The sequence below is a fragment of the Limanda limanda genome, chromosome 5, assembly GCF_963576545.1.
Source record: "Limanda limanda chromosome 5, fLimLim1.1, whole genome shotgun sequence".
Classification (NCBI taxonomy): Eukaryota; Metazoa; Chordata; class Actinopteri; order Pleuronectiformes; family Pleuronectidae; genus Limanda; species Limanda limanda.
Genome location: NC_083640.1, coordinates 20,271,949 through 20,290,621, shown reverse-complemented (window position 1 = coordinate 20,290,621; position 18,673 = coordinate 20,271,949). Strand labels below are relative to the sequence as shown.

Here is an 18,673-nt window from a genome sequence, read left to right as displayed (position 1 = left end):
AGACAAATGAACAACACACACGTAGCGGCCAGACAAATAACTTTATTGCCATTAAACAAGTAGCGTTTCACTTTGTGTTATTAGTGTTAATATTTATTCATTCGCTTAGCACTTCACTGTGTCTCTTTATTCAGTTAATGCAAAAAATATTTCTGCAAAACATCATGGATTTTAAAGCATGTTCAGGTGCATGATACTTCAGTCATGTGTTTTAAAGCTATAGGGAAACATGGAGCTGTTTGTTTAGTAATGGTATATACAGCATGCATCGATTCAGCAGAACATCTAGGGCCAGAGATGAAGATGTGTAAGGCAGCGAGTGTACCCGGCTGTAATCCTGCATAATCCCCAAACACAGGCGCCAATTAAAAGTGTGGATGGACATTGGGAAAAGATAATGGACTGAATGGAAAATTGCACGTCAGCAGTTGCCATGTGTGAGTCTGCATGGTGAGTTTTCTGGCCCTACTTACAATGTGGCAAAACGACACTGCTGCGATAAGCTAGTAATGCAAAGCAGGCTAAACTAAGAACCAGGACAGGATCACATTTCTAATTAATTTACATGTTTTTTTTCCAGACACACTTTAAAAAGCTTTTCATGGATTTACACACAACACCTTTATTAGGACTTAATATATCTGGTGTCCTCAACACAAACCTTTTCTATCTCAAGAAATCTGGTTAGTCAACATTAACTCTGCATGTTGCAATATAGAGTATATCTTTTCCAATGTAAAACACCTTAGTATTTTGTCTTGTTAGAAGGAATAAAATGGAATAAACATTTTAATATACAGTTAGTTATACAAAAACAGAGATTTTGAGACAAATCAAAAGTTGCCATTTTGTTGATCCAAATCAACATAAAAGCCTCTAACACATAGCGTTCATAGGTTAGACTCCAAAGCGCTGCCGGTCTAAGAAAGCAGGCTTTAAAGGAAAACAATTTGCAGCCATGTTTAAATACTCAAAACTTTAGCCACCCTACACCACCGTCTGGAAGTGATCGTCACTGATCTGATCTCACATAATCAAACGCTTCACTCAGCTCGGCTGGGGCAGGATCAATTTAAAAGTTAAACTTCAGATCAGTGTAACGAGATAAAGAGAAAGAGGGGATATATTTTTCTCAGTAGTCAAAGAGGACTGCCTGACTGTTATGAGTTCATCAGTGAAGCCACATACATCCATCTAACTCATCAGTCATGTCACAGTAGTTTTGCTTAAAGCTTGTTGGCTGGAGGCACTGAGAAACAACGGACAGCAGGTTGCCACACCAGGGTCTAACTGAAAAACATCTTGGTTACCACTTTACTTTGATGTCAAAGGATAATATTTGCATAATGATGCTTTTTGGAAGACCAGCCAATGGTGCATCCTTCACACACACACACACACACTGTACATACACAAGTGGAAAGCTCATGGAGTATGTGAAGGGTACTTGGGCTAGGACACCATGACAAAGATGTGAAATTGCTGCCAAGCAACAAATAGTCACACAACCTTTCCCCCACGTTTGTCAACAAAAGCTCAAATTATAGACTCCACTTTTCCCTTGGTCCCTTTCTACAATCACAAAACATGACATGGTGCCTTCAGGAAAACTCTGCAATTAAAAGATAAACAATCAACTTAAAAAAAGAACTTTAAAAGTAGACTCAGGTCTCTAGCAAAAAATAAACAAGCTCCTAAGCACACCAAGTCCACATTCTGTCTGGGTTTAAAAATAATGCAACAAAAGAAAAAAGTATGAAGTATCTATATTAACCAGAACTTTTGTACATAACACTCCATGCCTGTGTGCTTTAAGCACTGCATTTCTTTTCAGTTGCAAACTGCATTGTTGTAAATAATTACCTCTGCAAATGAGCTTATGTTGTCATCTGCATTTGTTTGATTATTAGTTAAGATTACACAAAAACAACTCTACCAATTTCCCTGAAGTTTTGTGGGGCAAGACCAAAGGAAGAACCCATTAAATGTTGGTGCAGATCTGAATCTGGGGGGAGGATCAAGGAAGTTTTCTTTAACGTTTTCATTGATTTCTCAGAGAAGGATTTGTGGATCTTGATAGAAAAAAAAGTCTGTCACGTTTAGGGCACTGGTATCTGAGTGTGTGCAATTTGGTGCAGCTAAAAATGCAGATCTATTGAATTTAAATTAAATTCATAAGAGGACTGTTAGCAGACGTATGCACTGGGCAGAGTCTGGTTCATTATGTTTGACATTCAGGCAGCACGTGAAAAAGGATTTAAACAATGTAATTACCCTTACAAGTTAACTCACATAATTTGTCCAACCATCAACTTGAGGATAATTCGCAACATAATAAAAAAAATGCCACTGGCCCGACAGTGAAATGAACTGCATGTCTATGACAATTAAAAAAATAAAACTCTACTGGTTAAGGAAGACATCATAACAATAACATGCAAACATAACAGAATAGTGTTCATTCATAAAATTACATCAGTGTGTAATCATATTCTAGCTTATATCAGTGTACTGGGCTCATCGCCCACACAATTCCAGACTGCAATAGAAAGCACCACTCCAGTATCTGTGTAAAATAATGACCGTTTTTGTTTTGTAAGTGCAATTTTCAATTTGCATTTCAGTTTCGTTTCCTTTCAGTAGCTCATCAGTGGTCAGAAAGCAGGCAAGATTACCCAAAACAACGGCTATCACAAGACGGGGAAAGAGTGAAGAGAGGATTTATGTCTTCTCAGCTACCTTCTGTTCAAACACTCGTCTGTAGTGTTCTGTTAAAAATGTCCTTCGGTCTTGGATCTTTGGATCAAAGTATTCTTGTTTTCAGTTTATTTTGTAGTGTAGTAAAGTTCACATCACGAAAACTAACAACATGTGAAACGTAAGCTAAGAACTGGACAGAGTCAACTGAAACATTGGATATGCCATCGCTAAATGCCCATTACAGGGAGTCACAGTAAAGGCTGTGATTTATCGTAAAAGCCACCAACCAGGTTACCAGGGGCAGCAACAAAAGAAAAGAGGTCTGAAGAAATATGTGGAAGAGAATCGTTGTCAGAATAGAAATGTTTGACGTATAAATATACAGTTTTAGATTTATGATATTTAACAATATATGTGTATATCTGTATGTGTGGAAATAGACACCTTAAATACGATCATTAACCTGCTGTCGAAATGCAAACATAAGGATGTAGAGCTACATTAGAGGGCATATTTACTAAGACCATTTGGGTTAAACCTGTTTGATGCATGACACTGGTAACAGTAATGAATCTCAAAGTTAAATGTTGACCCCTCCAGCAGTGACACAGAGATCATATCACGGTTTTGTGGATGACAGCAGATTGGTGAACCAGGTTGTTGCTGATGATGATGGCTGTCGCCTCTCCTCTGTGTGTTCTTCTCCATCAGGGAGGAGAAACTGAGTGGAAGCGACAGAAGTGGGGGATCCGAGAGACGGGGCCCGGCCTCCATTTTCCTCGCCCTCCACGGGGGAGTCCAAATGCCAAGAGCTCTGGGGTTTATAGCCCCCACCACTGGCAGCCTCTATGAAAGGCTCAGAGGAAACCAGGTCAATGTCATCATTTGGGGCTCTAGCTTGCATCTGGGGCCTGTAGTCCCCTCCACCTCCACCTCCTCCTCCACCACTGACAGACATATCAGTGTGGGGTTGGTGGCCCTCGGCAGAGCCCTGTGAATCCAGCTGGAAGACCAATGACGACCCTGACGTCTGGATTCCTGTGTACGTCACATCAGTGCGTGCTGAATCCAAAGAAGATGCAGAGGAATCAGAGGAGTCTGGGTAACGTGGTCTTATGGGCCTCTCATCTACTACTTGGTTGTAGTAGCGTAACGACGTTGGCTCATCTGTGTCAACTGGCTCATCTCCAATCCCCTGCCCCTCTTCTTCCTCATCTTCTTCAGGAATGACAACGAGTGCCTCCTTACTAGAATCCCAATCAGGCTTTTCTACAATGTGCATTATACTATGGGAAGATGGCTTCACGTCCAACGGCCCCTGTAAGATACAGAGTGATTAACCATTAACCCAGTCAGTTTAAATGGGGAGAACCAATTTCAAACAGGACCATAGGTATAAAAATAGGGAAATATATCAAACTATACGGTACCTGTCGTCTGGACCAATCACCGGGCAGCTTGGGCTCAGGTATGTCTGGATAGAATGCCTTTTTCACCCTGTTAGTAAAGTAATATGTCAGATTGTCAAAAAAAAAGCCTAAGCTAATTATAATCATTCTTTCTAGTAGCTCCTTTTAGATGCAGTGCAGAGCTTATTGTGGATTTGTGCGAACGTGTAACATTGACTATGAAAGACAAATAAAAACAGGAGAGAGACACAGGAGAGGAGATAAAAAAAGTCTCACCATTTTCTCTTCTTGTAGCAGATGAAGGTGACAATGACGAGGAATAAGGTTGTGATTCCCAGAGAAGTCAGGATCTCCAGGATCAGCCAGTCAGCTGTGAAAACCGTAGAAAAGAAAGATGATTATTTTTTTCTCTTCTATAGCCGTAAAATAATAACTGTGGATTAAACACAAACGTTGTTACAGTCTGATGTTGTAGGCGTACAGATTACTACACATACCGTATAGCTCCAGTGTAATGGAGCCAGTAGCACCTGTGTCTTCGCCGGCCGAGGTGTAGGCCTTAACAGTAAATTTATGGGAGCCCTCAGACAGCCCCTTCACTGTGTAGCTCCTGTTTTCTTTATCTGGCAGATTTACTGTTCAACGAAAACAGGAAAAACAATAGGAGAGAGGCACAGGACGGGGAAAAAAGTAGGCAGTAGGAGGGGGAGGAATGAGGAGGACATTGAATGAGATTAACAGGAAACAGATGCCCTTTCGAAAATATCTTTAGTATGTTGTAATTACTGTTTTGTATCAAATTCCTTTTTCAAGTACTTTACTGGAACAACAACATTGTAACATTTACCTAGAAGTTTGAGTTCAGAGCCAGTACTGTTGTAAACATTGTAGCCCAGGAGGAAACCTCTTCTGTTGAGCAGTGGGATCTCTCCCCAGGAGAGAAGAACATCCGAGTTCTGCTGACTGGTTGACAGAAGGACAGAACTGGAAGGGACTGTGGTAGCAGCAAGGAATGGAGAAAAGAAAATTGATTGAGAGGGGAGGCATACCAGAGACAATCAGAACAAAGAGTCAGCACTATAAATGCAGTTTACGATTTTTCTGGAGTCATTGCTTGTTCTGATTCTGGAAGGATAAGCTCTCCTCATGCTGTGTGGTCCTTACCCAGCTCCTGCACATATCCCTGCTGGCGCTGAAGCAGCTCCCGGCCTTCAGAGGAGCAGCCGTACAAGGAAAAGATGTACCTCACACCCGGCTGGAAGTTGGCTGATGGCAAAGGAGAAGATTTACAGAATTATTTCATATTTGACAGCAGAGGTTACAGTTATATTTATGTTAAATGTATTTACATAAGTTGGTGAAGAGATAAAATCCTATTTTCTTTTGGAATAACCAAAAATAGAGGGACAAATACAGTCGTGATATATACAGGATGTTTTGAATATGCTAAAAACAATTATCTATTTTCACAAACCACAGGAGGTTTTAAGGATTGCTTACCCGACACTACGGACACATTTGTGTGTCCAGCGGCCACCTTGATCCACTCCACGGAGCAGTCCCTCGTGCAGACAGCATCTATCCATTCTACTACATAACCACCGGTAGCGTTGGCATCGCTCTGCCAGGTCAGAGGGAAACCGCTCTCTGTGTAAACTGCCCTGGACAAAGCAAGGGGTTCTGCATATGGAAAAAAGGAAATAAATTTACAGTTTACATTTTTTGGCTTTTATTTTCTGTAATATCTACTCAATCCCAAACACACTCTCCTTTTCCACATACCTGTCAAACGTAGAGGTACGACCACACTGGCAGGTTGAGATGAGCCCTTAACATTCTTTGCCATGATGGTTGCAATGATCTTGTCACTGCTGAAGGCAGCGATCTGGGTGAAGTTGATTGGTGCAGCAGTAGCTCCAGGTGAAAAAATCTGTGTGTGCTGTACATTTTCTTCAGCGCTCCAGAGAGTGAATTCATAACCTGTGATCTGACCGTGGCTCTGTCTTCTTGTCAGAGGCTAGAATAGAACACATTAAAAGGGAGAAAAACAGGGACGACAACAAAAATGGAAACATTTTATTATGCTTTCTTTCAGATTTCAGAAATTCCTGACAATTCCACAAATTGCCGTGAAAAAAAAGGGCAAGAAATCTTTCCTTTAAGACTAAAATAGTAAAAACCCAGACTATGGCATATTTATATATACATATTTACAAGTTAAAAATCTATGCTTTTCATAGTAACATTTGCAAGGCATCTAAAAGAATTCAATTAGACACAAAAAAACAGGATCACCTTCCAAACAATCTGCCCGGTGTTGTCTCCGTTCATCCAAATCCATACATCAGGAGCCTCTGGAACTGGAGAGAAGAGAAAATCACATTTAGTCTTCAGTTCCAAAGGAGAAGCAGCATTACTGCTGGTGCTACCATTTAAAATATAAGGCAATATAAAGATGACGAAAGGTCATTTATTTCGTACCCAATCAAGGGAGCAAAAATTCAACTTAACTTATAGTGAATGGACCTTGTGCAAGAACTCTTGTTATGTTTATAAATATACATTGTTACCATAAGTGTTAGTTTTGAAGGTAAACGCTTCGCTCCAGTTGCCCCACTTCCAGAAATTGAGCTGGGCACCACAGCGGACTTGAACACTGTAATCTTCATCAGGATAAAGGTCTGACAGCACCACAGACTGCAGACCCACACCAGAGACGGTAAGCTGCAAGCAAACATCAGACTTCATTACTGTTTGGTAAACCCATGGTCACACAAGTGGAGAGAACATGCCGAGGAGAGTAATAATGCAGCGGGTCATTAGTATGTTGTAATGGAAATGTGTTGAAAGAACGGAAGGGATACTGTTTCATATAGACACACAAACAGACAGAGGGTTCGAAAACGAAAACAAGAAGTAAGGTAGCAGTCGTCAACTCTGCTTACATTTGTTTTGGATCCATGGCAGGTGAGCTCGACCTGACAGACAAGACCCAGGGAGGAATAGCTCCTGTACTTCCACTGCCACAGCACAGTGGCATTCCAGGCATCGACAACAGAGCTCACTTTGGTTGGTGCTACTGGATGCACTGAGGGGAAACGGTTAAACAAAAATAAGTGAACTATTATGGGTGTATTTCATGTCTATTCTCATCCCTGCTTTAAACATTTGATTTAAAAACAAGCGTATGAATTCTTCTTTGATGTGTACTGTTCCTGTTGTTGTATGAATAAAGTGAAGTTGATATCCCTACCTCTGTTAAGGATTTCAGCAGAGTCATTGAGGCTGTACTGGCCGAGAAAATTCACAGCTACCAGTGTCCAGTTACCCTCCCAATGGTCCACAGTACACACTTTATGCTTCTGCTGCTGCTTTCCCCGAGGACAATCCCTAAAAATAGAAAAAATCACAGAAATAAATGAATAAACCACAGATTTGAGCTAAGAATGAGAAAAATAAAAACAACCTGATTAAATTGAAATAAAAGATAACCACTTTAGATACTCATCTAACCTAATGATACAGACACAGGCCCAAACACATTCATAATGCAACAATTTCTCCGGCCAGCCTTGAGACAGTTCCTGTAAAAGTGCTGGCTGATGGTCAACCCTCAATCAGTCCACACGCAGAAGCTGCGAGTGGTTACTTAGACTAAGTGCTTCATATTTCTTGTCATCCTCTCGCTCTTGATAGATATTTTTCTGGGCAAAAAACACATTTTGAAGAAAGGCAGGGGAATGATCATCAATAATGCAAATCTACGGTCTCTACAAAACAGTGACATCGCACCACATCCCGGTAAGTGGACATCACTCCATCAATGCCATCTCTGTCCCAAACCTTTGTGACTTTCTACTGGGAGATTCCAAAAGAATGTGCTTTTTCCTATTAAAAGGCCTCTGGGATCTGAGTCAGATACAGATTATATTGTAAAGGTGCAGTATGATCATGCAGAATGAACTCTGGTGTGGACTGCATAACTAAACCTCGACTATTTGAAAGTCTGCGGCCTGTTCCGATTCACTTTGGTGAAGCAAATTTGTGGAGTAAAGCAACACAGACCCAATACAGGGTTTTCTGAGAGCAGATGTGTGATTTTAGTTTGAATATTAATAGCTACACATGGTGAGTTTGTGTCCTACAGTTTGTGACAAAGTGCGGGTACAGTTCTGCTGATCAACCCCAGCCCTGTGGTTTCAGACATAGTATCAGGTATCAGGTCGGGTTACAGCCAATTGGCTGCACACATGTATGAGCTGAGGAGAAGTGAAGTTTAGCTACTTTAATTCATTGTGCCTGCAAGTGTGATTGTGGTACCTCTTGTTCAGCGAGTAGCGTACTCCCCGTTTGCCATAGATGTGTGTGTCTCGCGCTTCAGTCCAATGGCATACAGCTGAGGTTAAGTCGTGAGTTTCACACACAAAATCACTGAGCAGAGGTGGATCTAGGGAGAGGGTCACCAAATAGAAGCTCAATACATACAGTATATGTATAAATACACACTGCAAACATTTAAATACTTGCTGAGATTATTAAGAAATGCTCTGAAATAATCTAAAGACTTTTTAACATGTTATTCCTGCAGTTATCCCTTATGACCAATACCTATTCACAAGCTGTTCACTAACTGATGTGCAAGCTGCATCCAATTCACTTAGTACTAGCTCATCAGTTCTTAAGGCCAATTTATGCCTCTCCGTTTTTTCTATTACGGACAGATAAGACCGCCCTATCCGTCGTGAAACGCCCTCTCCGAGTGCTTCGGACAGCTTTTCGTACACGTCTGATTTTTCTAACTATCCGTCTTCATGTTGGAGACCCGACGGACCGCTCTTGGCTGTGATTGGTCCGCGAACGACATCATTTCCGTATGACATCATTTCCGGACCTCAAACTTCCTGTTTACTTGTAGCAACAAACACGAACACAACTATGATTCTACGATTAATGTGACGTGTGTGTTAAGCCAGCGGAGTTGTCCGGCTGACGGTGGCTCGTTAGAGTACTGAGGGCATGTGTGCACGGTCACAGACGGTTATAACGAGCTTTCAAAACGGCGCTAGCAGGCTAGGCTAGCCACCATGCTAACTGCGGTGGTAACAGTGCAAGAACCCGCCGTCACGACTTTAATTCCACTTCTATCATGACACTGTTTCTATAATACCGTCAGGTTAGAAGCAAACACTGGATAGTAGTTGTTAGTGCCGGGAGTCCCTGCTGACTGTGTGTGGAAGCTGGGGGGGAGCTAGCTCCGGGTAGCTTCTAGCTACATGTAGCCTCAAGCAGATTCAAGCTGTGGAATCAGCAACACAGTTCGGAAACAAGACCGGGGAACCGCTGCGCTAAGAAACGATTACATCAGCATCTTGACCTGCTGGGTGTCACTTTATTTAGTTCTGTTAGTTGCCATGGTTCAGTGTGTGCGAGGCAGGCTAACATGTAAACAGAGACACGTGGACTTCTTCTTCCCAAATGGGGTAGGCTTCTCTGAGCTCGTCTTCCGTTGCGCCACCTATGGGTTTGGCGATGAATTTTTTCCGACGGACTGTGTCGGAGAAGTAAAAATCAAAAAGACTCTTTGCCCCCCGCTGAGACCTCTCCGAGAAACGGACACGTAGTAGTATATAAGAGCCTTGAGTCATCTTACATCCAACAAACACCACGGCTCCAGCAATAGCCCTCAGGCTATCGTAACAGATAACGTTGGTTCCAGAGCTGACGGATGGTCCTTGATTAACCATCGTGCTGGCGTAAGTCCGCCTGCTGAGTCGAGTCGTATTCATCACAGCGCCACTGTAGAGGAGATCACCAAAGACCTTCCCCTCCTCCACAATGCAGCAGAAGGTAGTATTGGCCCCCACAGGTACAATTGTATCCAGGGGATAAACCTGGAATTTGTCATTGCTGGGGAGATCATTTCCTGTAAAGGAGTAAGAGAGAGAAAGAGCAGAATGTTATAAATGTCTAACCAAAGCCCAAAAGTGGAGAGCGGCATCGAAATATATCTATCCATTTTCTTTGGCAAAACAGATTAGATTTCAGTTTTTCAAAAATTAACATGTCAGACAAAGCACTTTTCATGTTTATCTGTTTTCTTGGTGTCCTATAATACACGTGGATGTATTTATTGTCTGCCTGACCTTGAAGTATCTGAGTGTTGCTCCATTCACTTGTCATGAGTCCATCTCTTGAGCGGACTTTGATCGACAGAGAGGTGCATTCCAGAGGTTCAGCTGAGGTCCAGTTCCACAGGTGTTGACCACTCACTGGATTCACAGACAGTGTCTCCTACAAATAACACACAGAGGAAACAGTGAGGGAAACAGAAGGAACCTGGTGGATGAAAACTGCTGAGTCTCACAGGAGCTCAACCAGGATAAGGACCAAACTCCTCTGGATTATTAAATCATCTGCATAACCAACGACTTATTGGGAAATCAAATTAACAAATAAAGCATAATGGGCTGCAAAGGCGAATTAATTACAAAAATATATTATATAAAATACATTTTACAGATATTAGCTAATTGCAGTATTATTGTAATGGCTTGTGGGTCAGCCGATAAATGACATGAGACCACCAGGGAGTAGTGACAAAATTAACTGAAATTATCGGCTCAGTACGTACACAGTACAATTTCTATTTATATAGTTATGTAAAAAATATTGCCCAATATATCACCATCCAATCTTTGAAACATGCAGATATCAATATTTGTATCAGTCTCAAAAATCCTGTGACGTGAGAGTGCAACTAACATAATAACAAGAAAAACAAGGGAACAAATTTACAGAAAAGAAATGTTCTTACGTAGAAGGCACTTTCATTGAGTTCAGTTCTAAGGATCATGAGGTCAAACGTTGTGGCGGCTCCTCCCAGCCACGAAATGGACAGCTGCCGTGCGAACCTGTTGGGCGATAGGCTCACCTGCTGGGGTACACTGAGGACTGGAAAAGAAAAAGAACGATCAGAACAGGACAATTCAATTTGAATGGCAAAGTACACAAGTTAAGTTTCAATCAGCAGAGTCTGAATGAGCGTTCATCGATTTAATATCAGCCCCATAGAACCAAAGAGGAAACCTTTCCATTAGCAACTGCTGTACTGGATCAATACTCAAAACGTTTAAAAACATGTGCATTGAGCGCTGTAGATTATTGCTTCGTCACAATGTGAAAGGAGGAACTTTTAGTATCGCGGTTCAGTTCTTACCATCTTTGGCATGAGTGTGTACAGCAGAGAGGCCCAGGAGAACCCAGATGAGCCAGAGAGGGCAACAGTTAGACTTTGAGCTGGGACTGACACTTAATTGAGGCATGGTGATGGACTGGCCGAGCCACTGTTAGCAGACGTTAAGGCGGTGGTCTTCTCCACTACAGTAACACCAGTCTAGACATCCCCAGTGGCAAGACAGAGGGGGCCCTGTTGGAAAAGATAGTAGAGATGTAAAAAGACATGTTAACTGTACAATGAATAAAACAGAAATCTGCTCACACACGGACAGCTCTTTCAGCTAAGTGAGAAAAGTATTCAGTTAAAATCAAACTCACTGCATGACAACACACATGGCTGTTTCAAAATATGAGGGCGGTGGTTAAGAGCAGTCGTTGTTAAACTGTGAAGTTCAAATAATGCAAAGCAATTATGTCCTTATTCACCTGATATTCTGCTACCTACAGTAAAATAAAACGTCTATCTGTTAAATATGTGCAATACAAATAAGTGCGGTCTCGGCATTTTAAGGTGTCGCAGGTTCTCGGAAGAGATGAGTCTTCAAGGAGATTCCTGGCTCTGACAACATCTGTCCGTTCATTCCACCATCGTGGAACCAAAAACAAGAACAGTCTGGACTGTGGCTGACTTGCATGCAGGGATGGCAGTGCCAGACAATGTCCCTGGAGGAACGGAGGGAAGACGCTTAAGCCCTTTTGACTGAGTACATGAGTACAGACCCAGACGTTCCTCTGGTGGCCATGGGCAGCCAAGTTTGATTATCAGCAGAGTGACATGAGCCCTGACACGCTGCAGCGCACTGGACCACCTATAAGGGTTTCACTGCAAGAGATTACAATATAAACGTGCCTCGCCTACATTCAGCACTACTTTCAGTATCATTGAGGTTCCAGTGTTATTTCAGATATAAATATACAGAAAAGAATGTGAGTACACAGTCCTGCAAAATCTTTGGGCAAGCGAAAACTTGCAACAGAAAAAGCTCAACCTCTTTCACAAGATACACAGGAACTTTGATTTGTTCTTCGTGCTGAACATACTCTCTGCCACAAACGCACCTATCAAAACAAACAAAGATGTACCAGATCGAACATGTACAACTTTACAGGAACTTTTAAACTAAGGTCATTTATTTTCCCTTCACACCCAGCAAAAACTTGTTTATACAAACTGCACAGTTTACTCATTTCTAATGTCAACACCTCTCCTTTTCCAGGCACTGCTGTAAGTTGCTCACTGGCTGTGTCCGGCTGTACCGCTACGACCACACACTATTACATTTTGTGCTCCTTTATCAAACCAAGGTTGTGAAATAACCGACAGATAGACCACATTACTGTTCACTTAACCTTTAACAACAAACAGGTTGAATGCTTAAGTGTACTAAATCAAGAATAGAGCGGAAAAAATTATTCAAATTTATTGATGTTCATCAATCTATTTTTAATATTTGCTAACTTCTTCCAAGAATCCATTTTGGGGATTCACTTCTTTTCTTCGATTTATCGGAAACTGAAGACATTCTCAACATTTTCTATTTGTCTTCCAGACAACAGGATTAATAGAGAAAATATTAGGGAGATTAACCTTTAATGGAAAACTGAAATACTTACATAAAGGTTTCAACAAAACCACATTAGTAATGCTGGAGCACTGTAGTAATGGGGAAAACAATGGACAAGAACATGATATGAATGGTTTCAGAGTGGCACACAGCAGAAAATAAGGTCAACTGTAAAAACATCCATGTGGGGAAGGCCAGGTCAGCTCAACCTTGTTGTTTTTCTATATAGAAGAGAAAGATCAACATTGCTGCACCTGATATAACCAGAAAAAAATATGCTGCAATATTCCCGTTAAGAGCCTTGACCTGGATGAACCGGCGTGTTTACGTACTCATTCTGTTTTTTTGGGTTCAACTGTCAACGAAATGCTGCGGTGCACCTTGCTTGGTTTACGTTTGGACAGGCTGGGACAGGTCTCACACCTTTAGTAAAACAATGCTCTTAAAAAGAGTCAAACCCATTTATGCAACATCACAAGCTGTAGAAAAAACATGCAGGTACACACCTCAACAGGTTATTTCACACCGTGTCTGTGCCCTGATTGATTAAAAAAACAGACAACAGAGATCCTGTCGGTTTGCCAGACACTGATCTATTCATCCTAAAAACAGAAAGAAATCACCACCCTGCTCTCAAATTCTGACACCAACATGACAGATGACATACAGTTTTTTACTCTTCACATACAGTGGGAAAAAACAGTTGCTACAGGTAACAACATGGCAGTGAACATGATCCCGCCCTTACAAAAACACACTGATTCCAGGGAAGAGGACGCTCACACTACGGGCAAAAGGGACAAGCACATATTTTCTCATGCCTCAGGGACTCCTCTAAGTTTTGTTCTGAGCCAGCAGTTGGTTTCATTTTTATCTAAACTGGTGAAGGGCATAATGAAGGGACAGGAATAAAATGCCCTGCGTGGGGAAAAAAAACTAATTACAGGGGGATTTCAAAAACATTTTATCATATTATTTGGAAGTGAAAAAAGTTGGTGAGTAACCACATTTGAATTGAGGAATAATACAGCTTGTTTGCAGTCATGATGTCTGCAGGAGTTTCTCTACAACATGTTGATCGTCATTTATCTGGTAAACAGTTTCTTTCCTTTGGGGGATTGCTTCAGCAGCGAGAGTGAAAGAGGAATTTCAAATCCCAGATGTGCCTTTAACGCTGGCTCCTGAAGTACTTTCACACATGGTTTTAAAAAGACTTCATACTCAGACATGTAGCCTACATGGATGAACGTCAAGGTCAAATCCATACAGTGGTTTGTTTTGTGTAAACAAAAAATATTTTTACTGGGCATTTCTATAATAGTGTAAGGTCCATTGCTGTTGTTTATGAAATGTCAAAACCACAGAGCCTCCATCCAGCTTCTGCAGCTAAAATGATTCTTCTGTTTTCTCGTAGTTAAAGACACAATATGAACCCTTTGCTAAAGAAAATCTGTGCTGTTTTTTTAAAGTCTTCCAGTGTGTTCCTGGCTTAAAGACATCACCTCCTAGTGAAATTCAAAGGCATGGCTCAACATAAATACAGCTGTGCAGAGTCAATGTTTCACACACTTATGTGGCTGCACCAAAATGGTTTCAAAGCCCGTTGAAGGCCAAGCTGGTCGCCACATGAAAAAAGCAGCTACATGCTTTTAGCGGTCCTGGATCCTGGAGATTATTTTTCCAACTTCAGCAACAGCCTTGAAAATCTTTGTTTTAAAATCTCTAATATACCCTACAACCATCGAACCCTGAAAAAAACAAAAAATAATGCACTGATGGGAAGTCCGAAAAAAAAACTGCTCTGGATTCTGGGAAATCTCTCAAGGAAACTGATAGCTGTACGAATGCACACAAGCACACAAATCAATAGCTCTTTCCTGGGCTCTGGTCCTTGTCCTTGCAGCAGGGATGAATGTGACCACGATACTACAGAAACCACAACAGTGTTGTTGTTACTTAAAATCCTCATATGCCTGCAGAAGTCCTATCTTTAGAAAAGGACAGCTTCACCTAAAAAAAAAAAAAATAACATGGATTTTGAGTTTGCCGGCTCCCTCCATACGGGACTTTGCCACTCTTTCTGTTTGACAATTGACCTGTGAAAGACTTTTGGAGTAACTGAGCAGCATGTGGTGCAGTCATTTCTTAGAATCCAGATTCGCTCTAAAAGGCTTAATTTGTCCCCAGTTTACTTTAGATAAATGAGGCCCTAAGTGCTAGGTCCTTAGTAAACAGACCTGTGGGTCCTGTGTGTCTCAACATAAGCTGGATCAGACAAAAATGGATCACACCAGTGAGGGTAGTGAACCAAAACTCTGCTGATTTCCAAGTGCCAGGTACCAACGAAAAAATGTTGAATGTCGTTTCTGCTTATCAGCTTATAAAATATATAATTTTTCATGATACTGCATAACATGCATGATTAATACCCGAGCAGTGGTGGGAAAGATGGACAAAACAGTCAAAAGTTTGGCAAAACTTTGAAAGAGTGGAATTTACAGTCTATTAATTCTGGGAATCTGAAGATTAGAAAAATGTGTGCTTGCTTTAAGTTGATGTGTATGTATCTGGGAGCTTCATATGCCACATTCCTAATGTAGCCCTGGGATTAATGGTTGCTACATATCCAGTCTAAAATAAAAACAACTGGCCATCACATGTTTCCAGATCCCACAGGTACCTTTAAGCTGTAGCCACCGAATGTTTAATATTAAAAACCTGATCTGATCAAATCCAAATGCTATTGATCTGTCATCTGTTTCAACACTAGCTTCAATCTGGAGCACAGCCTCAAGCATACAACCAAATGTTATCCTGCTAGAACAAAAACCACGACAAAAATGAATGGGAGCCAAAACAAACATTACTCCCACGTAACTACCGCTGTGTGGAGCCGAGGGGAAAAAACTACTCATGGAAAACACCACAACAATCTTTCTTGAAAAGAATTATCACTATCTAAACAGACATCAGGTTGTGATAAGAACTTTTATACATCAGCAGTAATATTTATCATGTTAATTTAGCTCCAAACAGCAGCAGGCAAAAGTGAAGAATTTCTGTATTATCCATATGCCACCAGAACCTTAAAGCACCTTAATATAACAACCACACTGGCCTGGCTGCTGGAGCCAAATCCAGAGAAAACTCAGCCCACACTCACCAACACTGTCATTACGCTGTCATGTGACGACCGCCAGGGCAAAAGAAATAAGCACACAGGGGCTTTGGTGTACTATATGAGAGCAGCTGCATTTTGAAACATGAGCTAAAGTTGCTGCCACTTATGTCTGACCTTAGGACGGGACAAGAGGAAGACCGGATGCTAGTGAGTGAATGCAAGTTTTAAAAAAAGTGTGTGTTAACAGATGAGTGTATCTGTGTGAAATTTCGGTGGGCTGACCTCAGTGAAGGGACATTCAGTTCTCTCTGCGTGTGTGTTTGTGTGTGTGTGTGTGTGTGTGTGTGTGTGTGTGTGTGTGTGGCTTTTGGATCACAACCAAACAGCGTTTCCTTCCTTCCTTCCTTGTCCCTGTAATCCTTAATGAATGTAAATGTGAGTCTCGGGGCAACAGGAAGTGAGTAAAAGAGTGAAAATATGCTAGTGTCTTTTATATGATTGCTTCTAAATTACCTGCTTCAGACAATAAAACACACTGAGCCTCAAAAACATGCCAATCCAACCCCATCCTTTAGAGAATTACACAAACTAGTCTTATCTATTTTTAAGGGCAGAACCTGCCAAGCAACTGAAAGAAAACATACAACAGTGACTCTAGTATCCAGGCACTTTATCTGTATCCAGTTCCAGTAACATTTCTAAGAATCCGCTTTTGCAACACAGAAATGTATCTTCTGGAAGAAAATCTGCAAGAATCTAATAAAAATGGAATGATTCTGAAGTTTGTGAAAATATTAAATTGAATCTGAAGATCAGTGACAATATCTGCCCATGTCGTATGTTCAAAGTAAATAATAAGAAATTAAGACATTGATCCAGGACCGATAAAGACAGGACAAGCAGAAATTGAATGGCGGATAGAAGAGAAATAATACGAATACACAGTTAGACGACACACACACACACACACACACACACACACACACACACACACACACACACACACACACACACACACACACACACACACACACACACACACACACACAGAGAAATAGAAGCATTTCCCTCTAAATTATTAATATTCTTCGCACTGCAGAGTTTAACTCATCTATCTGTTTACTTCAGTAACTTCATGTCTCAGCAAAAAAAAAGAGTTTTAGGTGCCAATTAAGAAAATCTGATCCCATTTAATCTGAACCTCTTCAGTCAACCATGATGATGACATACACATGATCACATCCCACCTCAGGGTTCCCAGGACAGAAATAAAAATGTCATAAAAAAAAGGTGTAAAACTAATAAATCAGGGTCACATATTGTACAAACTGATGTCCATTAACTATTTTAAAAAACAGATTGTGCTCTTCCAGACAAAAAAAAGAAAAGAAATACAGCAAGTGTCCCAAACTGCATCATCACAGCACTTAGCATTAGCCACAGCAGCACGTTGCACCGTTACAAGTCTCCTGGTAAACAACAGCAGGCTACACCTCAGGAATGGAGGCTGTATTTCAACTCCATCTTGTGAAGGGAGACTTTGTAGTATGTCGACCTGCTGATGATTTGGATTGTAATGCCTCTAACAGGCCAGCACCCCCACCTCAAACACACACACACAGACAGACAGACACACACACAGGCCACTGGTGTTTGGGGTATATGAAAAACACAGCTAGCTTACATTTCGAACTGGTTTTAAAAAGGGTTAAGAGCTGGGAAACAGAGGTAACGGTACCTGAGGGGGGGCAGGGGGTCCTCCTGGGTGGGGTTGTGGGTTTAAATCCCAGTGACCGAGCTTGTTTAGATGAACTGGGGCTTGTTGGGACTGCGCTGGGATCCTGGGTCTGTCTCCCGAGCTGCTCCCACTGTGGCTGCGATTACTGGAAAAGTGGGAGCCAGACGCTTGATGGACAGGTGAGCGGACCAATGGGATTCGGGTATGCAGCTCGGTGCTCCGGGAGTAGGAGGGGCATCGACCTGCTGCGTTCGAGCCCCACAGGACAGACGGGTTAGGTAAGAGATCACGACACAATAACAATCGTCCACGCCTAGAAAATGTCACTTCGGGTGTTTCTACATGACACCGATACACTCAAGTTAGAAATAGGACAGATTCCAATGAGATTTCTATTTAGTTGTATTAGCTGTGTCCCTGTCATGGCTTGTTACACAATCTTAATTGGGATTTTACTGTGGGACACAAATACACCACGCCCAGTATCGGTCCCGATCATGGATGTGTTGTAAGAATTTAAAGGATTAGTGGGTAAGATTTACGTGAATGGGATGTACTGGCAGAAATGGGATATAAAATAATCCTAAAGATGATTTCACTAGTGTGTGATCATCTAAAATGTATGAAATTGTTGTTTTCTTTACCCTAGAATGGAACATTTATATTTAAATACTTTATATTTACATCATGAGTGGTTCCTCCATGTTTTTTACAGTAACCAAACACCTTTTGAGTTTTATGCCAACTGGAAGCTTATCACAGGTTTCATGTTTGGAAGGGGAGGAATATAAAGGTGATATATAAATAAAGTGTATAATTACTTAATTATTCTATGTACACACTATTCAGCACTCTACAAACCCAGAAGACGTCACATGCTGATTTTCTGTAGGATTGTGTTTTA

General features: G+C 41.3%; 1 protein-coding gene across 1 annotated transcript; it reads right to left on the bottom strand.

Moving 5' to 3' along the window:
• Positions 1-22: 22 nt before the first annotated feature.
• Positions 23-17,897, bottom strand: lifra (LIF receptor subunit alpha a). Its single transcript, XM_061072393.1, has 18 exons — positions 17,770-17,897; positions 11,326-11,535; positions 10,924-11,060; positions 10,253-10,400; positions 9,760-10,032; positions 8,430-8,556; positions 7,363-7,499; positions 7,055-7,197; positions 6,680-6,833; positions 6,405-6,469; positions 5,892-6,126; positions 5,610-5,789; positions 5,274-5,375; positions 4,957-5,103; positions 4,607-4,744; positions 4,386-4,479; positions 4,131-4,197; positions 23-4,018 (listed from the first exon to the last, which is right to left on the bottom strand). The coding sequence occupies exons 2-18, from the start codon at positions 11,429-11,431 to the stop codon at positions 3,320-3,322; spliced, it is 2,952 nt and encodes a 983-aa protein (XP_060928376.1). The 5' UTR covers positions 11,432-11,535; positions 17,770-17,897; the 3' UTR covers positions 23-3,319.
• Between the last annotated feature and the right edge of the window lie 776 nt (positions 17,898-18,673).

Excerpts from the sequence above, each read along its gene's own strand:
- lifra (XM_061072393.1), bottom strand. The coding sequence starts at position 11,431 with ATGCCTCAATTAAGTGTCAGTCCCAGCTCAAAGTCTAACTGTTGCCCT. Across the intron at positions 5,376-5,609 it reads AAATGTGTCCGTAGTGTCGG|CCAACTTCCAGCCGGGTGTG; the intron begins GTAAGCAATCCT and ends CTTTGCCATCAG. Across the intron at positions 4,745-4,956 it reads CTCTGAACTCAAACTTCTAG|TAAATCTGCCAGATAAAGAA; the intron begins GTAAATGTTACA and ends TTCGTTGAACAG.